The 25,927-nt window shown below is 43.3% G+C and overlaps 1 protein-coding gene across 1 annotated transcript in view; it reads right to left on the bottom strand.

The window, feature by feature from the left end:
• THADA (THADA armadillo repeat containing) overlaps positions 1 to 25,927 on the bottom strand; it is a 223,448-nt gene that overhangs the window by 92,504 nt on the left and 105,017 nt on the right. Inside the window, exon 5 of the mRNA XM_032397354.1 lies at positions 7,067 to 7,182. Coding sequence (XP_032253245.1) covers positions 7,067 to 7,182 — 116 coding nt within the window. The remainder of the gene's footprint in view (positions 1 to 7,066; positions 7,183 to 25,927) is intronic.

Below are 25,927 nucleotides of genomic sequence, written 5' to 3'. Positions count from 1 at the left end.
CGAAAGGAGGACCTCTTCCTTCAGGAGGGGAGCGGCCCAGGAGGCACGAGGGGTTTGCGAAGGGCGAAGGAACAGTGGGAAAATGGAATGAGACCTAAACCCCAGTATTTCTCCCCGGGGAGGTGCAGGCTCTTGAGGGGATCAATCTGGCGGTTAGAACATAGATGCTGTCTTCAGCTGTGAAGCAAAACAGAATCCCAAACCAGAGCTTCTGCAGCTGGCCACAGACCCCCCTGGGGAAGGACTGGGATTGCTGCACAAAAGCCAGACCCAGCTCTGTCTCTATAAGCATATTTTCCTCACACATTTAAGTCCAAGGCCTTCAAGGAGCTTACCACTCCTCTTAGTTGGGCCCAGGAACTAAGAAAATGGGGAGAACGATGAGAGTATGGACAAGGGGGTGGACAGGGAAGGAGACGCACAAGTGGCTGGAGGTATGTATTGGAGAGATGGAGGCGTGGACGAGGAGTTCACGGAGGGAACAGGGGGTGTCAGGAGCACTGATGGGGAAGCTGTATTGGGAGGATCATAGAGCTAATACTTTTTGCAAATGAGAATCAACTTGGGGTAACAAATCATTAGGTCTAGTACAAAGAGTAGTCTTCAACAAACATTAGTGCCCTCCACCATTTCTTCTCCCCATCAGGATGCTTTTACTCAAAAATTTATTGCCCAAGGTTGCTTTTCTTGTAACCTTGGGACATGTTCTTGTATTCCTGAGAGCCTGTTTTTCTCACCAGAATATCAGACTGCTATTTTCAAAACGATAATACTCTCTGCACGCCAACAAGCACTGGTCCTACCCTAGGCACTGAGGCCACTGGGATGGCTGACTGGACAAAGGAGTGTGGGCTCCCCATAGAAAGTGCTGGGGCCATACAGCCCCTCCATGCAGGGCATCCCAGGTAGATGGGGAAAGAATTCGGGGCCGACCCCTTTAGTGGTCTTAGCCTTTTCCTGTGTCCCCAAGCTCTGGCCTTTGAGAATGAGGGTGTAAAGGCGGGAGTATTTCAAAGGGGCACAGTCTGGATGACCACAGTGAACCCTGGCCCTCAAAATATGTACTGTGTCCCAGAACCAGCAGCATCAGAACTGCATGAGAACTCGTCAGAAATGCAGGATCTTAGGCACCAGCCCAGACCTACTGAATGAGAGTCTTCATTTTAAGGAGATCCCCATGTGATCATGTGCACATGAAGGTCTGAGGAGCACGGTTCTCGACAATGCTTAAGCGCTGTCATTCAAAGGCCTTGACAAAAACACTGGACAGATGGCGGCAAGGGGGCTCCAGCAGAAAGAGCCCCACAAGAAGCAGGGAACTAAGTCCTCAACAAATGTTAACTGTTATCAGATAGGATCTTACCCTTGCCCAAACAAATTCCCCAACCGCTCTGGGCGGCATTTTCCCATATGCATGGGGATGGGAGTGGACTGCAAGAAACTTCAGGATTCCTTCTAGTTCTAAAGTTCGAGGTCTATGATTCAATTTGACAAGACTCTGTTTTGTCGCCCTCTCTACACTGAAGTTTGGTTTTTAATAGATAGTTGCAGTATTTAATACAGCTTGGCATATGGTAGGGCTCAATAAGTATTTGTTGAATTAAGTGATACAGATATGAGTCTATTCTCTTCAAGCTGCCCCTCAAAAAACAAAAATGAGCCATAAGCTTCCAGGACAGTAGACCACACCAGAGTGTCAGGTCTAACTGGCACTTTTCAGGGCAACTGACATAACTTAAAATATCTTGCTAAGGCAGCTTTTAAGTAATCTACCTCGGAAATTCACTCGTGTATGAAACTACACAGTGGCGTGGCCCCTCATTCTGGCCCATCTGTGGAATCGAAAGTGTTAACGACTGTATCTCCTGGGTAGCAGGCTGGAGGGATGGTCATTCCATCTTTCTTGAATGAGTCTGTGGCCTCCGAAGAAAAATCCAAGTGCCCTCTAACACGGGCTATTTCACTCAACGCTCATCCTTCATCTTCTCTCTCAAGGAGATGGGAGACACAAGGAGGCACAAGGACACATCAGTAGTTCTCAATCCGACTGCATTTTAGAATCTCCTGGAGAGTTTTAAAACTACCAGTTCTTGGGTCACACCCTCAACCAAAAAAAAAAAAAAAATCAGAAACTCTGGAGGTGGGACCTGGCATCAGGTTTGAAGACCTCTCCAGATGATTCTAATATGCAGCCATCAGCATTAAAAACTGCTGTCTGGAGTAAAAACTCACCATCAGTCAATCTGGGCACTTAACAAATGCCAATACCCAGAGTCACAAACTCCAGAACTCTTTCCAGCTTGTAAAAGTACAACTCTATGCCCATTAAACACTATCTCCTCGTTCCCTTTCCCCCAGGCCCCAGCAACCACCATTCTATTTTCTGTCTCCATGAATGGGACCACTCTCAGTACCTTACAGAAGTGGAATCACACCGTAATTGTCTTTTTGTGACTGGCTTATTTCACTTAGCATGATGTCCTTGAGGTCATCCATGTTGTAGCCTGTGTCAGGATTTCCTTCCTTTTTAAGGCTGAATCATATGTTGTCCATATATACCACACTGTTGACCCCTTCATACATCAACGGACACTTAGGTTACTTCTACCTTTTGGCTGTTGTGAATAAATGCAGCTATGAACAGGGGTGTAGAGATATCTCTTCAAGACTCTGCTTTCAATTCATTTGGGTCTATACCCAGAAGTAGAATTGCTAGGTCATAATGTATTGCTATTTTTAATTTTTTGAGGAAACGCCATACTATTTTCCAAAGTGGCTATACCATAAAGAGTTTTTAACAATAATAGCCAATACTTCCATGATACTGTTAAGTGAAAAAAGTAAGCTCTAACTTATATATATGATAAAGCCGCAACAATGTTAAAAAAAAAGGCACAGGAGAAAAGATGAAGTGAGTATATACAGAAAACTGTGAACTAACAAGTGACTTCCACTGGATGTTGGTAAGAGCAGACTGACATTCTCTTCTTTTCCAAATTTCATACTTGCCTAACTTTCTATGATAGGCATACACTACGCTGACGACTGAGAAAAAAAAGGTGAAAAAAAATTTAGTAGGGCACATTTTTCTTCCTGGTCATCGCATCATCCGTTGTACTTAACCTGATGGTTCACTGAGTTCACTGCCTTTATCTGAAGGAAAACACACACACGCACTTCTTCCTTTTATAACCAAATTGATTTCTGAAAAATTTTAAGCCCAATATAATAATAATTCCAACTCTCGCTCAAAATAATAAGTCTTTTCTCCTCTTAGGGCTCCTTGACAGGGCTTTCAAAGTCCTTCCCGTTTAGGCAGGGCCTGTGGTCCAGCTGGGGCAGCAGAGCTGGAACCGGCCGTCAGCCGGGGAGCCGGGGCGCTGCCGAGTGCCCTCGTGGGGTGCCTGAGGCCAACCTCTCCACACCCGCCACCCGCCTCATGTGCGCCTCTGCCTGTGGCCTGGGTCGGCTTCGTTTTCCTTCAGTAGCTGCTGAACTGTCCTCACACCGTGAGAGAAGACACTGACCTGAACCGAGGAGGGAGGGATGGAGGCAAAAGGGGAAGGAAGGAACGTGAAGGATTAACGAGCTGATTTCCATAAAGGCTTTGACATCTTGGAATGAAAAGCGGCCTGTAAGAGCAGAAGCCCAGGCCTCTACTCAGGCCATGTTGCCAGCTGGCCGTTCATCACCAAAAATTCCCCAGCAGTTCCATGGCTATTGCTTAACCACCTCATATAAATCCCAATTAATCTTGCAAAGTCAAAACATAAATATATGACAAAAGTCTTTATTTTATGTGCCCTCAATTTCAGGGTCAAAATTTACAAAACCGAATTGGTTATCCAGTGGCTCCAATGAACTTTTTTTTTTTTTTTAAACCTTCTTTGGGAATAAAAAGACAAATAAATGACACCCTCACTAATGTGTATGTACTTATTGGACTGAATGAACTCAGGCTAATGATCAAATAAATTGTAGAAGAAAAAATGTGTTGGTGCTAAAATTTAAACTACCTTTTTTTTTTTTTGGCAGTAACATTAATGTTTCATAGCTTATACTCAAAAGATACAGAAAATCCTTAGTAGGCACAAAGGAACATTTATTTGTCTTTCATATGTAAATTGCTAGGGACATAAAAGAGCCTCTTGAGCAGTGGAACTGGGAATACTCCACATTGCAATGTCTTTCATGGGAAAGGCAGGTGATAATGTGAACACAGTGGTCGGCTTCGAGAAGGGCCCATTAGGACCCAGAATGGGCTCATGTGAGCATGGAGGTATTAGTGCAGACACTCACCTCCCAGGGCAACAACCTCAAAGGACCTCAGGGACCAGGCAGGCATGTCTCACAGGACAGGCTGAAGCTTCATCATTTATATTCAGTGCTTTCCTTTCCTATTCAGGAACCTCAAGGTTATCATGTCAATGATGTGGATAATAGAGAAAAACTAATATGTGGCTTTGGAATGGATGGCCCTCCGGCAGTGTGTTTTCCTCCCAAACTTTATTTCAGGCTCTGAACACATCCTGATTAATACAGTAAAAGTGCCTTGGGAGCAAGAGGAAGCCCGGTGTTAGGAACCACCTACAGACCACCCACAAAGTATAAAGTTCACACCTGGATCATAAAGAGTCGACTGTACTGGAAACATAAAAATGGCTTTCCTGGACTCTCGGCAAGGAAGGTGGAAACACAGTGAATTGCAGTGATTCATGCTTTTGTTTTCTAGTGCTGAAAAATCATGGAGAAAAATTAGAGAAGGTGTGTGTGTGTGTGTGTGGGTGGTGGTGGTGATGATGCTGAAAGCCTAATTGAAAAATTGCAATAGAAACCAGAAGTAAAGTTAAAAGAGGATGGGAGGACCTCTCCAGCTGAAGAAGAGGCTGATGGCACTCGGTCATCCACCTTCAGGCACTGACTGCAGAGCATGAAGGTCCATTCAGACGGCTGGCTGTGACACCATCTCCTCCTTCCCATCCAACAAGAAGGAATGGGCTCAGGAAGCCAGCAGATGATGACTTTCTATGAAACCCATGAAAGGGCAGCAGCCTAAGGGGGCAGAAACACCTTTATAGCACTTGCAGAACAGGAAATTTAGGATTCTGTCTTGGGGCGGGCCTGGCTGGAAGCAGAGATTTCAATAGGATGGTTCCTGGAGAGTCCTGACTTCCTGATCCCTAGACACAACAGCTAGGAAGACCTGGCCTGCTATTGATAAACAGATGAGAGCACACATGTGATCACAATTCCCTATTCTCCCAAGAAAGGCAGCTTAGGGGAGTTATCTAAAAGCCACACAGAAGGCAAATGATACTAGGCTCAGAGAAGCAGTTTATGGTCAATCAACTCCTGCTCTCTACATAAGAGAGAGAAAACACAAACTGGTCTAAAAATGAGAGTTAACCATCACTTTACTGGCATTTCAGACATGAGAGAATTTCCCCATCAGTATCCCTGCCCAGAGCTAGAGGTGCTTAGACAAGACATGGAGACTCACACATCCACACACCGAGAAATCCTTCAATGGCTCTCTTTCACCAAGAGGTTTCCTTGAGGAGCTTTCACTGTGTGGCCTCCTTGGATTTCCACAGCCTCATGTACCTTCTACCGGTTCCAGAAGAGCTAACTTCTTTATTGCTCTCCATACTCGCCATGCCATTTCACACAGCCATGTCTTTGCCACTGACATGACCAGCGCCCAGAATGCCCTCCCTGCCCGGGCTGCTCGCTGAAATGCTACTCATCTCTTCTTTTTTTTTTTTTTTTAAAGATTTTATTTATTTATTTGACAGAGAGAGAGAGACAGCGAGAGAGGGAACACAAGCAGGAGGAATGGGAGACGGAGAAGCAGGCTTCCCGCCAAGCAGGGAGCCCGATGTGGGCCTCAATCCCAGGACCCTGGGATCATGACCTGAGCCGAAGGCAGACGCTTAATGACTGAGCCACCCAGGCGCCCCGAAATGCTACTCATCTCTTGATGGCCCTTCCCTGCCCCTCCTCTGGGCTACTCCTGTGCTTAATACACACATTTGTTATTTCCCTTGCCACGTGCGGTGGAAATTATTTATTCACACATCTTTCTCACCTCCTGGATATGAGTTCCTTGAAGCCAGAGCTCTATCTCTATCTTTGCATCCCTTCCACCTCCTAACACAAAGGTCAGCTTGCAGCCCATGTTCAACAAGACTTTGTTTGATTACAGTGACTTGCGGGCCTGTACTGCCCGTTTCCTGCCTTCCCACATGAGGTGGGGAACCAACAAAAGTGAACGCAAGTACATTTTTTTGACAAACGAAAAGGCTGCTATGTTAGGAAACCCATACACTGATTTCTAATCGAGCGCAAGATACTCTGGCATGGAATGTGGTAGCCTGTGGGCCTCTACTGGACCTCTTGTGCTGGAACTTACAGAGGACAGACTGGGGGGCCCTTGCAGTATACTGTCCTACCAATATCAGAGACCTGCAACATGGATTTTGAACACATTGTTACAGAGAGGACTCCCTGTGTACTGAATGAGAGATTCTTTTTACTCCATAGCATAGTTCACATAGCAAATGTCCTAAATTCTAGAATAAATGAACAATGGCCGGAATGAAAAAATAAATGTATCCACCCTCCTGTGCTTTCATTATTCAAGCTATTCTACTGCCTACTTAAAAAGGGGGCAACTTGCATGTCTTTTTCTTATTCACACCCTACCAGTCTCTCTGTGCCTGTTCAAGTCTTACCCCAATCTCTAATTGCCGTGTGGCACCTAAGAGTTTGTACCACATCTGACACAGGGCTGGGCACATGGCAGGTATTAATAAAAACAAGCTGGCTGGTGGACCGATAAAAAGCCATATTACATGCCCCCCAGCCATACAGCAGTTTCAGAAAAACTGTCAAGAAAATATTTTTCTTTCTTTACCACAACCCGAAGTTCTAAAAAGATAAATACGCCAATAAGTTTAGAAAACGCATGCCAATGACTTTTAAAACTCCCACAACTAGAAACAGCCATTCTCCAATGTATTCCTAACCCCTGATAACTCCTTGCTCATGTGGGGTTTTAACATACCTCTCGGCCAGCCAGAGTTTGGCCCTCGTACAAACAGCAACGTCAGCCAGCAGCTGCTGAAAGTATGCATTCAGTCTGTATTTGGAGTCTGTGCAGGCTTCTAACAAATGAAAAACCTAAACCAGAAAAGAGAAAAAAGCAATATCCTGCTGTGAAAATATATTTTTCCTCAATGTTCAGTTCCTCCCTGTTAGGTTTCCTCAAAATATTCCCCTCAAAGAAAACAGACACCTGTAGAATGTGGCTCTGGTCTCCATGCAGGAAGCAAGCTGGTTTTGGGAGGACGCAGCAAGGGACAAGAAACCTGTGCCCTTAATTCCTACCTCTGCTCTGGGTCCCCTGCGCAATTCCAAACAAGGGTGACTGACTACTCAGTGACCGAACACTCATTTGATACAAGAGCTTATTCGTTACAACAGCCTAGAAAATGATTTTAGCAAAGAAAGGCAAACATCTTGCTCTAGGTGAGCAGTCTCATATGAAAAAAAAATGTACCTTTTCAAGTCAAAGTCTTACTGCAGAGGAAAAATCAGCAGTCTCAGAGTCCAAATTGGTTTGTATGTTGGGTTTATCAGAACCATCTTGGCCAAAGCAGCAGGCCACGATGATGTCTACCTACCTTTGCAAACACGGGACAGTGATGTTTGTAAACGATCTCGATTTTTTTTCGCAGTTCCCCACTGAGACATGCGGAAGCAGCAAAACGGACACAACCTATTCTCACGCTGACATGACATTATGTATGAGAATTGAGCAGAGAAAGACAAATCCTCTAGGTGCCTCTATTTAGAATGAAGGCCACAGATCCAGCAGACACATGACCGTGCGTGCTCGCGCCCGTGTGTGTGTGTGTGTGTGTGTGTGTGCGCGCGCGCGTGCGCGGCTCATGCAAGCATGTCGTGGATTCACACTCCGTGATGACACCAACAACACTCTGTGAGGAGTATAAACCTGCAGCGGAGAGAGAGGACTAAGGCACAGATGAGATCCTCTGACCTTAGCCGGCGCCAAGGAGTACGAGGACGCATGGCAGAGAGCTCCTGCAGTCTCCTCATCTCAATCAAGCGGAGACGGTGGGCGGAGCAAAGCTAGTACGCATAAACACACCGAGAACTTGGAAAGTCCATTTTAGTAATCAGTTTGGTTCCCTCCCCTACTGTATCCTTCGCCAGAGCTACAGGTGACTCTTTCAAAGCGACAAGATTCAATTTTTTCCTCTCTTCCTCTCCTGCCGATGAGGAGCCTAAGTGAGAGTTAAATAGGGAAGTGAATAAGTACAAAAAGCAGGAGGCCAAGATAAAAGAGATCCAGAATCATCAGAGCCTGAACGGGAATGAGCTAGCAGTTTTCCTGGGTCAGACATCTGCAGTTACCAACAACAAATATACCCAGAGCACCTCTGTTTAGAGAATTAAAAAAAAAAAATTGTGATTATTATATGTAACTGTTATTATTATTTATTTAATTTTGGGGGGGCGTCTAAACAGACGTAATTGTATAGGAGACTGCACACAAGTCCCGATGTGGAGACTGAAAATGCTTTCTCTAATAATGGATCTGTTATTTCAGAGGCAACAGATCAAGTATCACTACTTCACCACACCCCCGCAGGGACCCACACCGCAGGTCGTGAAGTCTGGAGGAATGGGTCTGGCTGGGGCTTCTGTTCTTATGTGGTGACTGCCAGAGTGAAAAAACACACCTCCCTTTGCTTGAATCCCCACTACCCTGAAAGAGTTGTCAAAGTCACTGGGCCTTGCTTTACTTCTCTCCACAGCTGCAAAAAACCAACCACCAGGGCTTTTCATGGTGTCACAGGATCGTAATTAATCAGCAGACACCAGCAAAATACATGAGCGTGGAATTTACTTGTAAAGAAAGCTGTGAGATTTTCAAATGCCTCTCATTTAGAAGCAATCACCTCAAAAATAACTCCTGATGGATGTTTAAACTTAGTCCTATATTTGCTCACCTTACTTGGCAAAAACAAGGCTGTTTTTGAAACGCTTGGTAGCTCTGGTTTATGAAAATCAACCTCCAGGTCCATCAATTCAGTCACCTTGGGCACAACCCAGACAACAATTGTGATCCTGGTTATTCATCAGGAACAGAGAGCGATCTATTTACATGGGACAACTGCAGAGGGAGGTACACTTATGAGAACCACGGTGGAAAGAAACATGGAGGAGGGACAGAGCGAGAGAAGTGAAAGACAGGGTCACAGAAGTCAAGGGAAAACCGGGCAGGGAAGGGGAGGACGGGGAAAAGACGGGGGTGGGGGGGAGGAAAGAAAAGTTTTGTAAGCCCATGTCTGAAACAAGTGACTGTGTTTGAGATCATTTCTTTTTTGAGAAAATTAATGACTATATTTGAATACACAGCCACCTTCCCATGACATTTAGAGGGTCTGTTTTAATTTGTCCAAGAAAAATGAGGCCATCCTTTGGTGTGAAGTCCAGAGGTGGGCCAGGCCTCTGGAACTACAATCCAAGGTCAGGTCCAGGAGCACCAGGCAGCCAGCTTCCAGGAAGGGTCATTTGTCCATCAGCTCGGAAAAGACGGCGGGAACAAGGCAGTTCCTCCTCCTTTCCCCCTTCTCTGAAAGTTCTGGTCCAGGAGAACCTCTGGGCTAGGAGTGTGGTCTAGGCCAGCCTGGGATAATTTGCAAACAGCCTGTAATACAGGACTGCACGAACCAAACAGAAACCGAAGCTGCGCGACCAACGGAATGCATGGGAGAGCTCCAAGAAGTGAAGTGTTACTTTAGGTCTCCCAGATTTGCAATAGGATTCAAATATTCAGTCCACAAATACTTAGTAAACAACAATTACTACCAGGCGCTGTCCCAGGAGCTGTGGCACAGAACACAGGAGCGCCTGCTCCCCGCAGCTTACACTCTAGTCACGGATAAGTGGAAAATCCACAGCTTCCCTGCCCCTGCCTGGTCTCGATTTAGAACCTGCATGGCGGCATCGCCATCACTGTCCTCTTATGCTTGACCTCACCCTTGACCAAGCCCAGCACACAGCCGGAATGCAACGAGCATGTGCTGAATTGATTTCACTTTGTGGTGCCTCTTCCTATACTGACTCTGCCTGTAGGACACATGCCCTTGGGTTTGGGGAGCTCCCGCAACCCCAGGTAAGGAGTGGGGACATAGCTGAACAGCACCGCACTCCTCTCTGCAGCAGGGAGAGGCCAGGTCAGTGGCGGGGATGCAGCCCTGCGGGAGGAGCGCACGCTCGGGAGCCAGGTGCATATGGGTGTAAACCCAGTTACTAGCTATGGGGCTTGGGGCAACTTATTTAACCTCTGCTTCCTCACGGTAAACAGTACGTAACAGTCTCTGGCTTGTAGGACTATAGAGAGATTTAAAGGAATATATAGTACTTGGCACCCACTAGGCACCTGATAAAAATGTTAGTTCTCTTCCTTTTTCTGTCTGCCCCCTCCCTTTAGCCCCCATTCCAAAAATAAACATTCAGAGAAGGCTTTGCAGAAAAAAGTAATATTCCTATTTAACCCTTAAACAAATCTGGTCAGAATCTGGGGAAGACCATGCAAGCAGAGAAGAAACTGAATTATAAAAAAATGTTAAAGGGTATTAAAATAACAATATTGCCAACAAAAAGAATAAACCTTAATGTAAACTATGGACTTTAGTTAATAATGATGTGTCAATACTGGTTCATTAATTGTAACAAGCATACCACTCTAATGCAAGATACTAATAACGGGAGAAAACTGGGGAGGAAAGGAATATATGGGAACTCTCTGTACTACCTGCACAGTTTTTCTGTGAATCTGTGATTGTTCTTAAAAAATCCTATGAATGGAAAGAAAATACAAGGACTGCTCAGGGGATAGCAAGTAGCTGTGTGTGGCGAGAGCACAGCCAGGGTGTGTGCAGGGTGGTAAGGGACACAGCTGCAAAGAGAGGCTGGGTTGGAATGAGGAGGATCAGCGCTCACATAATCAGATCTGTAATGTGGAAAGGAAAGGCCAAGACAGTGTGGAGGCTGGATAAGAAGGGGCAGGATGACCAAGACTGCTGTCAGTCTAGACTACAGGTGGTCAGGGTCAAAGCCAGAAGCTGAAAGCCAAGGATGGCGGTGGGCCCAAAGCGGCTGCAGATGTTTTCTTTGACCTGCACAGTATTTTTCAACCTGCCACTTACGAATTGGGAGATTTCACACCAAAATCATCCTGATTTCCAACTTCTTTTGAAAAATCAGAAGACCTGGGGACCGCGGGCCCACACTCCTGTGGGGCAACAGGCACCTGCGGGGGTGGGTTCACCATGGGACTAAGGTGGAGTGTCAGCATCATTTATCACTGCTTTCTTGCCCCCCCTTTTTTTTTTTTTTTAACTTTTGGAGAATCAAGAGGAAAATGAAGTATTTACTGAACCCAAATCTCTATCAAAAGTTTAGAAACAAAGGATTGGACCAAGAGGGAGGGCTGTTTGTTTGTAACAGTTCCCCTTTATTCACTCATCTGCCCGTGCTGGTAGGACTTTGATTTTGTGAGAGCCCCAATCTAGATGGTAAAATGGAGAGGAAAAGGATACACTTGAGAGACATTTTAGAAGCTGAAGAAGCAGGATTTGGCAACGTGGCGTTTAGACGTGGAGTTTAAAGTCAGAAAAGAGCCTTTTCACTCAGGCAGCTGGTGATGGAAAGCCATCGTCCAAGACAGGGACCACAAGGGAATATGCAGGTTTGGGAATGAGGGAAGGGGACCTCAGGAGTTTGGTTAGGAACATCCGCGTGATGATTGCTCTAGTCAGGGGTAATTTATCTTGCATAGCAAGAATTCTTTTGGGAGTGAAAAGGAGCTCTATGAATGACCACTATGGGATGAAGCAGGGCAGTGGGTTGCCTCTAGCTTCTGCAGGCCCTTAAGAGAAAGACTAGAGTGGACTCAGAGGTGTCTTTGGCAAAAAAAAAGCAGCAGAAAGCTTTGCTGACTTAAGATGGTTGTGACCCAGTCAGAAAGAAAGCACATGCCAACCGTCAAGTGCACACCAGCAGCACCGCCCATGACTATTGCAGGTAATGGGACCGCTAGGAGATGCCCTCAGCAGGGGAGGCCGGGAAGCAGTGGGGAGTGGGTCAGCGTTCTTGCCCCTGAGATGCAAGCCCTGAAGAATCTCCGGGAGGACCGAAGGAAAGTCTAGAGAACCTGGAAGCAGTTACTCTTTGCCCAGCCCCAGCCCCACTCTAAACGCAGAGACTCGGGGGAGTCCCCAGGCATCTGTGTAAAGCACGGGGTCCATTTGGGCAGCTTTGAATCTTAAAAGTGACTCCACAAGAGCAAATGTAATGCTCTTTGAATAAATGCCACAGGCCTAAAAAAGTCATGAGGCAGATCCCTGAAAAAACTTGCACTGCACCAGTAAAATATGTCTGGTTTATGCTGCTAGACGAAAATAGTGACCTGTGTTAGACAAGATCAAGATGATATATGGCTGTTTGGGAATGCAACGCTGAGATGGGTTTTCCTCTTCACCAAGCATGGCTTCCAGGCAATTTTCCCCCTTATAAAATCAACAGCAGCTGAGCTCCAGAAACAGCAGGATCCAGCAATAACAGGCCCAGGTTAGGCAGGCCATGAAAAAGGACAACTCCAAAGAGAAAAAAGATGCCCATTTCAGAGGTCAGATACAAAGGAGCTCCATGTATCGTAATCATTAACAATCAAACTCTGAAGATCAAGGAATCTATCCACTTTTTGCAACTGTATTTTCTTAAAAACAAATCCCCTTCTTCTTCTTTTACAGCATGCAGACTTTGGAAGAACGCTTTTGCCTCTATCACATTCAGCCGAGTATAAAATTTCTGTATCTGCCATTTTGCCTAGGCTTCTCTCTGCATTGCTCCAACCCCCACAGCTAAGTCAGAGCCACATTTTTCCAAGCCCAGTGTTTACACAGGATTTTATTTCGGCTGGTAAAACATCTGTATTTTTTCAGGGACTTAAATAAATGATCTATGCCGGGAATGTACAGTATAGGGTGATGTCAGGCCCCCTTTTTCTCTCGACTCACTGGGCAGAACAGGCAAACATTGTTTCAGCCTGTAGTTGGGAATGTGAATATTTATCCTGTCGACTTAATTCATACAAACAGAACGAAAGGCAGGCAGGCAGAAGTATTTTATGGCTTTAAGTCAGGCTGAAAGGAGGGGAGGGTGTGAGAAGGGGGATGACTGAGGGAGGAATCTAAACTTTCTAATTCACAGAAACATGCTTAATCATATAAATGTGGAGAAAGAGATACAGCAAAAATTATTTAAAAGGTAGACTGCGTTTGTATGTGTGTACAGGGTGAGTGTGTGTGTGGGGGGGTAGGAGATGGGAAAGCGAGAGACAGAAGAGTTCTCTAACTTATATATCCTTCCTAATCATTACAATGAGGGTTAGGATTTAATTGTTTTCTGCTTCAGGCCCATTAATCTTATCCCCAACCAGACCACAGGCTTTTCAGGGCACCCCCCTTAGCCTCTGACTTCTATAGTGCATGCAATGGTCCTCATTGGGTATATGAAGCTGCCTGTGTCATCTGTGCAGAGAGCTCAGCATATTTTTCTTTTTTTATCGACAACCCTGTGGACAGGAGGCATGACCCTGGGACACTTCAGCTACTCAACCTGGTCATCCCTACAAGAAAGGGCTTGGCGGGCATGTGCCACCCACAGTTACCCACCAATGCTAGAGGGCAGGTGGGGAAGCATTTCAAGTGGTTACTCCTCCAAACCTCAACGTGTTAATCAGATGAGAACACATCCTTAGGAAGGTCTTGGTAAGTTCCCAAAAGGTGACACTTGGCTGTGTTGTGTTGTCGCTGCCAGGAAAAGGGTGCTAATTGTGAAGTGTAATTACTTCCTAGCTGACATTGGCTTGGGAAAGAGAATCGCAGGAAATAGGCCCATGAATCTCTTTAAGGCCTAAAATGTACAAAAACACAAAGTGTGTAGGGCCCTGAAAAGTCACTTTGTGTGTCAATGCATTCCCTCCTTTCTATTAACACTCCCCTTGTTCTAGTTCAGGAACCAAAGATCTTATGCCTAGAAGATGAAAACAACTCACTGGTCTCTGCCGCCAAAGCTTATTTTACACATGGCTACAGAGAAACTTCCTTAAAGCCCTGATTGTATCACTCCCAAGTTCAAAATCCTTCAGTGACTCCCAACCACCTAAAGACTTTGCTGGGCACTGAAGTCTTGACCTACCTTTCTGCTTTTACTTCCTTCTTCCTCCACTTCACATATCTATTTTGTGGCTAAATGGGACAATTTCCCATTCCTGATAACTTATAAATGTTTTTCTGTCCAGGATGTTCCCTCTATTTCTCCCGCCACCACCCTCTCCAACTCTGCCTATTTAAATTCCATTCATACTGTAAGGCCCGGCTAACACCACCTCCTCCATAAAACCTTCCTCTTCTTTCATCAACCACCATCCCCCTCCCCGCCACCAACACATACTCTTTTCCTACTCAGTGCCCAACAGCTCATTTCATTTGATTTAAAAAAAATTTTTTTTAAATCCTGTCATCATGGTTATCAATCTATAATTTCCTTTCCTGAAGTATAGCTCTTTGAAGGCAAGGACTATGTCCTGTTCTTTATAGTCCCTGGGGTCCCAAGGATATGTAGCTTTGTCTGGTGGAGAGAGGGCTCCATGAATGGAGTATTTATTGATGTGGAACTGTACCATGCCTCCTTGCCAGGGGTGGCAGGGGCAGAACCCATGTTCACAGCAGCACCCAGGGTGCTAAAGGTGACCTCTCTACATGGTCCCCACGCAAAGGGGCTGGGAGAACTACACAGTATTAATGAGACAGTGAGTATTCATTTGTCTTAGATCATCTCTGGCCTGGTGCTCCAAATTTTACAATGCAATTAGGAGTCCCCTCACGCAGAAGAAGCATCAAGGGCCCCAAGCTACTGGGTAAGAGTGAGGTTTAGAAAGTGATGTCAAAGGTATTCAGTGTTAACCCAACATATCAACAAAGGCTTGCATGTAAAGAATTAACAATTCACTAGGGCACCAGGCTGGTTCAGTCAGTGGAGCATGTGACCCTTGATCTCAGGGTTGTGAGTCTGAGCCCCACACTGGGTGCAGAGATTACTTAAAAATAAAATCTTTTTTTTTTTTTTTTAAGATTTTGTTTATTTGAGAGAGAGAGTGGGGGGCAGAGAGAGAGAGAGCGCGCACAAGCTGGGGGAGAGGCAGAAGGAGAAGCAGACTCCCTACTGAGGAGGGAGCCCAACATGGGGCTTGATCCCAGGACTCTGGGATCATGATCCGAGCCAAAAAGATGCTTAACCGACTGAGCCATCCAGGCACCCCCAAAATAAAATCTTTAAAAAAACAAAAACAATTTACTAAACACTGATGTTAATATCTGTTCTAACCAAAGAGTTCCTAACTTTGGAACACAGATATATTTCTGTAAAGCTATGTATAAAATGTTTTAAATTACAAATTATTTATTCGTAAAATAAATCCCAGTTTAACTTATTTAGGGGAAGCTTTATTATACTTGCCAGTTTATCTTTTCTATCTATCTGGATCTTCAACTATTGAGTTTCCTTAAAGACAATACTGAGATCAATAAGGATCTCTCTGAGGTACCAAAACTTACTGAAAAATAACACGGATAATTTGTTCAGTCTAGACAGTTAACTTTAGCAATACAGGAGGAAAGAAGCTGGTGGTAGAATAAATGAAACAATATTAGTTATAAATCAGTAACTGTTGAAGCTGAGTGATGGGTACATGAGATTCATTATATTATTCTGCCTACATTTGTGTATTTTTAAATTTTTCTGTAATAAAAGTTTTAGAAAAAGGCTTTAGGAGAGAAGGAGGGAAAGAGAAAAGAAAACAGCCCTAGGCCACAGAGATTCAATATGTGTAAAAAGCTTATGATCTAGTACAGGAAGTAAGTTATGTACATAAATAAATAAAATGCATAAAATCCAAGAGGGAACACTAAGTACTGTAAGGGAGAGAATCGAGAGTCCAGAAATAAGTTTGCTGGAAATTCAGAGGATGGTAAAAGTGACATTTAAACAGTAGTGAAGAGACCGACTTATTCAACAAAAGGTATTAAGACAACCAACTAGGTTTTAGGGAAATAATACAGCTGGGTCTCTACCCAAAGCCTTGCACTGAAATAAATTTTAGATGTAAAATTTATTTTACATAAAAAAAAACTATAAAAGTGTTAGGAGAAAACACTGGACCATTTCCTTACACCACACACAAAAATAGACTCAAAATGAATGAAAGACCTAAATGTGAGACAGGAATTGAGGAGAACACAGGCAGCAACCTCTTCGACCTCGGCCCCATCAACTTCTTCCTAGACACATCGCCAAAGGCAAGGGAAGCAAGGGCAAAAATGAACTACTGGGACTTCATCAAGATAAAAAGCTTTTGCACAGCAAAGGAAACAGTCAACAAAACCAAAAGACAACCGACAGAATGGGAGAAGATATTTGCAAACGACATATCAGATAAAGGGCTAGTATCCAAAATCTATAAAGAACTTAACTCAACACCCAAAGAACAAATAATCCAATCAAGAAATGGGCAGAAGACACGAACAGACATTTCTGCAAAGAAGACATCCAAATGGCGAACAGACACATGAAAAGTGCTCAACATCACTCAGCATCAAGCAAATTCAAATCAAAACCTCAATGATGAGGTACCACCTCACACCAGTCAGAATGGCTAAAATTAACAAGTCAGGAAATGACAGATGTTGGCGAGGATGCGGAGAAAGGGGAACCCTCCTACACGCTGGCGGGAATGCAAGCTGGTGCAGCCACTCTGGAAAACAGTATGGAAGTTCCCCAAAAAGTTGAAAATAGAGCTATCCTATGACCCAGCAATTGCCACTACTGGGTACTTACTCCAAAGATACAAATGTAGTGATCCGAAGGGGTACATGCACCCCAATGTTTATAGTAGTGATGTCCACAATAGCCAAACTATGGAAAGAACCAAGATGTCCATCAACAGATGAATGGATAAAGAAGATGTGGTGTATACACACACACACAATGGAATATTATGCAGCCATCAAAAACCACGAACTCTTGCCATTTTCAATGACGTGGATGGAACTAGAGAGTATTATGCTAAGCAAAATAAGTCAATCAGAGAAAGACAAGTATCCTATGATCTCACTGATTTGAGGAATTTAAGAAACAAGACAGAGGAGCATAGGGGAAGGGAGGAAAAAATGAAACAAGATGAAACCAGAGAGGGAGACAAACCATAAGAGACTCTTAATCTCAGGAAACAAACTGAGGGTTGCTGGAGTGGAGGGGGTTGGGAGGGATGGGGTGGCTGGTGATGGACATTGGGGACAGTATGTACTATGGTGAGTGCCGTGAATTGTGTAAGACTGATGAATCACAGACCTGTACCCCTGAAACAAATACTACATTATATGTTAAAAAAAAAAAAAAAAGAAGATAGTAGGAAGGGAAAAATGAAGGGGGGGAAATCGGAGGGGAGGACAAACCAGGAGAGACTATGGACTCTGAGAAATAAACTGAGGGTTTTAGAGGGGAGGGGGGTGGGGGAATGGGTTAGCCCGGTGATGGGTATTAAGGAGGACACATTTTGCATGGAGCACTGGGTGTTATACGCAAACAATGAATCATGGAACACTACATCAAAAACTAATGATGTAACGTATGGTGATTAACATAATAAAATAAAATTAAAAAAAAAAGTGCTAGAAGAAAACAGGAAAATATTTTATAATCTTAAGGTAAAAATGGGCTTTCTAAGAATGAAACAAAGCCACACAAAAAAAAGATATATAAGTATGTCAACATAACAACTGAAATCTTTTGTATAGCAAAAATTAATAGGAATATTCAAAAGTAAAAAACAAGGGGTAAAACGTTTGCTAATTCCTCTATGGAACAAACCTCTTGCAAATCGATAACAAAAATGAAAGTAATGGAATGAAATATGACAGGGAATTACAAGCTTTCTCCATTCATAGCACCCTTACACCTCAATAATTTTTTCATGGTGTCTCTAGGCCAAAAGAAATAACCTAATCGTTCCATTTACTAAGTAGTTAGGTCCAAACAACCTAGTATTTATGCCATAACAACTTAGAAACTGTTCGAAAAAATAATACACATAAGTTGAAAGAAAAAATATTCTGATTTCATTCTTTAATAACCACAATTATTTACTAATGAGATGTGTGTGCCTGTTGGATACTTCAGAACTTCCCAAGCCTCCACCACCCTCATTCCTGTTCCCCATTGATTTTCCCATGGTACTTGCTTTTTACCACAGCAACTTTCAAATACTCAACTTTGCAAAGATTGTACGGCATCATCAAAAGGAGTATAGTGTGAGCTAATGTTGATAACTGTAAGTTATTTCAAGCTAGTGGTTCAAACAGTATCTCACAGATGGCAAGTGTCATTGTGCTGCTCTCAAAAATTTAAAATATCCCACAGCGCTTTGGCACACACTTTGGGAACTGCAAATATTTAGCAAGGAATATAAACAAGCAATTCACAGATGAAATACAAATAGCCAATAAACACATGAAGAAATGTTTAATTTCATTTATGGTTAAGGAAGTGCAATTAAAGCAATATTTTTTTTTAAATTGATTTGCACTGAATTTTTTTCTTTTAAGGGTAGGACCCAATTCATTACTGGGTAAAACAACAGACACTCTCTTTCATCATTGGTGGGAGTATAAATCATCACAGTCTTTTTGGGGGGTAATCAGCAGGGCCATTTTACTGCACATGCGATGTATTCTGTACAAATGGTAACCCCCGGAGCTGGACAAACCAGCAACTTGGAAGTCTGGCGGTTGCTATCAAAGTGGAAAACAGGCACTTCTTCAGTCTTGCATTCCTCACTTCTAGGAATTTATTTCACAGAAACACTTAGAGGTATGGGCAAAGATAGAGATGCCCAATGATGATCCCCAGCAGCACTGACTGGAACAGGAAAATTTCGAAACAGCCAGTATAGGACCAGTTGAAAAAAATATGGGGTATTACTTCAAGTATCCCATCATATATGCTCAAGCTATTGAGGCATTAAAAATAAGTTATAAATTTATTTGGACTGACATGAAATTACCTCCAAGACGTACTGATAAGTGAAAAAGCAAGCTGCAAAAATAGCATGATCCTATTTTTATTGATGCCAAATTGTTAACAGTGGGGGTAGAATTTTTATATTCAATATCACATATTTCTGGAATTTAGAATGTTTTACAGTAAGAATGCATTACTTCTTTTTGACTTTTCATTTTGAAGTAATTAGAGCCTCATAACAATTGCAAAAATGGTAGAGCTGGTGTGCCTTTCACTCAGCTTCCCCCAACTGTGACATCTTACATGACTGTAGTACCGTCTCAAAGCCAGAACATGGACATTGGCACTGCTATTAACGAGACCGCACACCTGACTCAGTGTCTGCCAGTTCTGACATGTATTCATACGTGTGGGTGCGGGGGGGGCAGTTTCACCCCATGCACAGATTTGTGTAACTACCACCACAACGAAGATACAGGACTGTCCTAGGACCACAAAGGAAGAATGCATTATTTTTGGAGTCAGAAACAATATAAGCTAAACTATACTCTTTTTATCATGTATCCCTCAACTCCATATTCAGTATGAAAATTCACACGCTACGTTACTAGTGCAGGTGGCTGGGTGGCATTTCTCACCAAGAGATAGAAATCAAAGAAAAGGAACTTTTCAAAGCATGAAAGAGAAGACGTTAGGACTTTCCCAAGGCTGCTCCTGCCCTCCTTGGACTTCAGATCTGTGCCCAGTGTGGGTGCAGAGCAGCTCAAAGGAGAGACCCACTGAGGGTAGAGAAGGCTGGCCACAGGGGGTGGGGGAGCGGGGGGTAGAGCTTGGGGGGCAACAGAATACCTGAGAGCAGCAGTCCTATCTCCAGGGCTGGCTCCCCGGCAGGGAAAGGAAATACAAAGTTATTATATTAATTTGCATTTCCCAGATTTTAGAGCAGCTGTCAAATTTGCCTTATAAAAAGAGCTGACCCATAGAAAATGGGCCTTTAGCATGCTCTCAGGCTGCTAATGCACATTACTCTGAGCTAGCTGCCCAGTGAGGGGCTTTGGGGCAGAAGGCCTTGCAAGCTGGGCTTGGGTGAGAGCCAGCCTCGGGAGTCTGTTGGCTTCCAGCACACTGTGGTAACAGAGACTCCTCTTTATGAAAAATGAAGATGGAAAAAATTTTTTCTGAGTCTTTGGGTTGCAGCTTATTTCAAAGGTCATCAAAGTAAACAAAAGGAAAAGACTGTGAATCTTTATAAGTCAAAAAGTGACAACTGTTTATATTTTCACATGGAGGAAGGAGAAAAAGGATTCCTAAGCCCCTAGGAATGGAGATTTGGGTGGCTCCCTCCCTCCCCGTTTGTTTGTTCATTTGCCACTCAACACCTCCCGCAGTGAATACAGGAACATCTGCTGTGTCCATTTTATGCAGAATTATAAAAGTCTCCTGGATGGCTGGGGATTCGTGGAATAATCCAGGCAGTGTCTTGAGAAGCAAAAGCCTCTGTCCCCCTTGTTGATAACTGCCTCCCACCATCCAGCTGAGTATGTGAAATGCCCAAAGCCATACACACAGGCTGCAGTAGGTCTCTCCAAATCTTGAGCCCAATTTCCAATGAGGGCAACTTTCTTCAGAGAAGGGTGATTCTGTGAGTCTAACGGAAGCAAAGGGGTCAGTGAAACCAATCCTTACGAACTTCCTCAAGAAACTCTTTTTGCTTATGAGTTTTCCTGACAATGAACTGTGGACAATTATCATGGATGAGTCTCTAAATGGATTTCATATCTGCTATTAGACATATTCTAAAATAATGAGACTAGATGGTATTAAGACAAGCATCTAAAATATACTGTTTTTACCCGGGGCGGGGGGGGGGGGCGCTGTGTGATTCCCCAGCCCATTATACAGATTTCATATTATTTCCACTTATCCATTAAGACTCAGCTCATTGGCCCCCTTGGTGAAGTCCTCCCTGACAATTCTAGGTAGTGCAATCTCTCCAGCCTCTCATTCCATAGTATTTATCTGAACCACTCATTTGGCACCTAAGATATGTTGCCTTGATTGCTATTTATCTTTTTGTGTAAACCATGTCGTTTTATCTCCTACAGAGCCTTACTGGAATGCAAAAGTTTGTTGATTTGATTTTAAATTTAAGGCAATTACCGTGTGGGCTGAGATAAACAGTACTTTCAAGGCAATAGTTAACTCCATAGTGAAAGTAAACACCAAGACTGCTTGCAAATGGGCTGGCTTACAAAGTAAAATGACCAATGAATCCAAGTCCTCCAGGCAGAATACGTTTGTGGCCTGGGCCATCAGCCCGCGCTATTCCTAGCCTACCAACCTGTTGTGTTATCTACATGAATTCGTCATCCCCCCAAGCTCATCTCCAGGAAACTCGTGATCTTCCCTCTCAACCTACTTCAGCTCAAACACTGGTGCCTCTATGAAACCATTCTCCCAGGAACGGTTACGTTTATTTGTTGAATAACTGGCTGAACAAGACAACGGCTCTTTCTAAGTCACCATCCATAATCCATTTTGGCCAGTCCCCTTTCCCTTTATTGCCGGAAGGGTGTGAGAACCAAATTTAGGAGACGTTGTTATGCATTTTCTGCCATAAACAAGCCTTCTTGGCCAGATACGAAGCTGACAGGAAATTCCTCTTGGTGCCCTCTAGGTTCCTATTGAGGAACTTGAGTCTTTAGGCGAGTGGTTCTAAATGTGGGGTGATTTTGTCCCCGTGAGACATTTGGCAATGTCTAGAAACATTTTTTGGTTGCTATGACTGAAAGGGGGCGTGAGTAGAGGTGAGAGATGCTGCTGAACATCCTACGGTGCGCAAAGGATAGTCCCCCAAGACAAGGAATCATTCAGCCCCAAATGTCAGTAGTGCTGAGGTCGAGAAACACGGGCCTGCTGTGAGCACAGGCTTCGCAGCCAGTCAAGACCTAGCAGGTGACCTCGGGGAAAATGATTTAACCTCTCTAGGCCTTTGTTTCCTCATCTATAAAAATGGAGCTAATAATACACCTCATCTCATGAGGCTCTTGTGAAGTCTAAAAGATAACTGATGTGAAAAGGACTTTGTAATTACTCCTTAAAAAACGAGGTATTGTTATTAATGGATACATGCCCATGTGTGATTTTAATTTGCTGTGCCCTTCAGGCATTGCTAGGTGTTGGTGTAGAAAGGGAACTCACCTCAGCCCTCTCCATCCATCTGGGGCATCCACATTCTCCCGGCTCTGCATTATTAAGTCGCTCTCTTAATTCCTCTGTGGTACTTGCTTATATTCTTTTTATTTGGCAGTTGTTTTTGCTTGGCCACTGGACTTCTGTCTCGTGCAGTATTATTCCTCAGCAATACTTTTCTTAGTGGTCTCTGATGATTTTCCCAGAAACAGTGCTTTCTGACTAATCATCTTACCACAGCTCATAATAATGACCAAGTGTATGGCGAGGATGAATTAATGATCATCCCTCAGGGTAATCATTTGAGAAGTATAAGTATAGTACTTATATTATCAAGTTTGCCCTTTTTGTCATACTCTACATTTTCCACATTTGTGATTTATATCTAAGAGTAAGTTGTGCCATTCAGTGTCTCAGAAGAATAATTTGGTGACCCTTGAAGATATTAGCTCTATTAGTTATGATCCTCAAGAGGCTTATCCTTGATACTTTTTTCCAACAGAGCACGCTCCATAAATTCACATATCCAGAGAAACAATTTCCAGCTCCTCTGTCCTGCCTCAGGGAGGCACACACTTGAAAATAAGCTAAGTAAGCACATTCTTATTTTCCTAAGTATTTCCTGAATGACCCAAATGAGGTAACACTTTAACGAATATTTTAGCTTCCACCCAACTCATTTCCTGGGTGAATCTGGCCAGTCTGCTTTCAGTTTATTCAAAGGAAGCAAAGCATCTTTCCTGTGTCTATTTGTCTCACAAAATGGGTATCTGGATATTTATATAGCAAAGCCTACAGTCTTACATTGTAGTCTTATTTGTGTATGCCTATGCCTGCATGTATTTAAAATTCTATAGATTCCTGGCGCGCCTGGGTGGCTCAGTCGTTGACCATCAGCCTTTGGCTCAGGTCATGGTCCCGGGGTCCTGGGATCGAGCCCCCGCATCAGGCTCCCTGCTCGGCTGGAAGCCTGCTTCTCCCTCTCCCACTCCCCCTGCTTGTGTTCCCTCTTCGCTGTCTCTCTCTGTCAAATAAATAAATAAAATCTTTAAAAAAATAATAAAAAATAAAATTCTATTGATTCCTGATATTTTTTTTTTTAAAGGCTAATATAGTGGTTAGTTCCAATCTTCTTGAAATTAATGGTGAACTCTTAGTAGAACAAATCATGTCTCCATAACTGGCAGAATCTTAGCTATCATGAAAAAGATGTTTACTCAGAAACCTTTGAAATGGGAGAGGGGGAAGATTTCTCACCTGATCCAGAGGGATGCCTTTAACTTTGGAGATTAGTGGTCATTTTATCATTAGAAGAACAAATGGAAAGGCTGAGCTCATGTTAGTATTATGAGGAAGTTGAGCAAGATGCTCACCAATAAGGGAATCTTAATTCATAAGTTGGTGGACCAGGGTCATTGCGCTTACAGTTTATAATATACAGTCCCTGAGGACGGACAGTCTTTAATCAAGGAGATTCATTTTCCTAGTATTATTTAAATAGGCTATTTATATAATGTGATAGACTTAAAGGCCCAACAGAGCTACTAAAACTGACATCTCTTAACTCAAATACATTAGTCTAAAGTAAGGTTTTCCAACCTCAGCACTACTGACATTTGGTGATGGGTCATTCTTTGTTATGGGTCCTGTCCTGTGCATTATAGGATGTTTACTGGTATCTCTGGCATCTACCCACTAGAGGCTGATGACATACTACCAGTTATCAAAACCAACCAGTTATCTTCAGACATTGCCAAATGTTGCCTGTGGAGTAAAACAGCTCCCAACTGAGAACCACTGCACTAGGCATTCTAATCTATAAACTTACACCATGTATCATATCTACTTTTAAGAGGTGGTACTTAGTATAATCTATGTCCTTAAGAAGCTCCTGACTCATTCATTCACTCAGTAAATATAATGTTTGTTGAAAACCCGCTTAGTCTCCTCAGGTAGAGTGAAGAGAATGTACCAAGGCCCTGGGGCAGGACAAGGCAGGGCTATTAGAGGAAGGTTCACGAGGTTACGGTTGAATGAAAGGAGGAAATCAGCCTAAGATGAGGTTGGAGAAGCAGGGCTGGTCAGGTCATTTTGGTGCTTATAAACAATTGTAAGAAGTCTGGATTTATTTAAAGTGTGATGGAAAATGACTAATGGGTTTTAAGCAGGGAATTAAGTTAATCTCATCTGTGTTTTAAAAAGGTCCTTCTGCCCTACATAAAAAAGAGCTTGAAGGGGGCAAGAATATAAGTAGAGAGGCAAATGCCATTGTCTAAGTAAAAGATGAGGGTGGCTTGGACAAGGATAGTGGTGTACAGATGAAGAGGAGAGAAGCAGATGATACTGGTGGATTAGACGCCAAGCCAAAGAAAAGTCAGGAATCAAAACTTGATCCCCAGATTTCATCTTGAAAAACTGAGTCAATGGTAGTGCCATTTGCTGAGAACATGAAGATCAGCAGAGGGCCAGGCTTGTGGCTTGGTCAGGGGATGGAAGAGAATTCACACTTGCTCAGATGAAAAGGCATTGTCTCCTGGCCCAAAAGGGGTGCAAGTTATGGTAAGTTCTACTCCCTAGGGGTCTATGATTTATTTGAGGAGACAGCATACAAGTATAATATTGTCACATCCTCGGTGGGAGTAGGGTCTAAAGCCAGTGGCCTAGGTGAACACTGTGTACAGTAAAACTTGCCTTGAATTGGATTCAGCACAGCCAGAGACACTAAAGAGATCATACATTTCCAACTCACATCTCACTGTTCACTCCAGGACACATGCTCACCGAAAGAAAAGGCAATATTTAATAAGCAATCTTCAAACAGTTTTTTACTCTCTTTTATTTCTTAGCTTGGTACAGATTTAGCAAGTTAGGCGGGTTCTGTGCAACTTTATTAAATAAAAGATAAAATCAATTTCACTTAAAAAGCAAAATACCAACAAATGAAAACTATAGACACCAAATGTCTATAAACACATAGTGATTCATTTAATAAAAGATCTAAGTAAGGTGGGGTGAAGCAGAGGCTCATTTTCTGAAGAACGTGAGGTTTCAATAAAGAGAAAGCCACAGATAAAGAGATTTGGAATTGCATCCATATAATTGGTAGTTACCCTCCATGACCACCTGGGTCTTCCTAGTTCCTCAGGTCTCCAAAAAATTTCAGTGAAAAACAGATGATTTAATTGTTTCAACAGAACTGGGGTACACAGGTGGGCAGGGAGGGAAGGTACCCACGATACAGTGGAGGAATGCCAATAAGAATGCATTAAGTTTATGCCCAATAGTTCTTAATATTAGAGGAAAATGAGGCCCAGAAACAAACAGACCATCAAGGTACCCAATGAAGTTCCTTACTGTCTAACTAAAACCAGAAATTAAGATTCTGTACATTTCTGTGGGGAAAAAAAGTACTGCAGTACCTCAAAAAACTAAACACTGAATTTTTTAAAATACATTATCCGGCAATTCTACTTCTGGGTATATATTTAAAAGAACTGAAAGGAAGGTCTCAAAGAGATATTTGAGCACCCATGTTCACAGCAGCATTATTCACAACAAA

The sequence above is a fragment of the Phoca vitulina genome, unplaced genomic scaffold, assembly GCF_004348235.1.
Source record: "Phoca vitulina isolate PV1807 unplaced genomic scaffold, GSC_HSeal_1.0 scaffold98, whole genome shotgun sequence".
Classification (NCBI taxonomy): Eukaryota; Metazoa; Chordata; class Mammalia; order Carnivora; family Phocidae; genus Phoca; species Phoca vitulina.
Note: the sequence above shows the minus strand (reverse complement) of the source record. Positions and strands in the feature narration are given on the sequence as shown.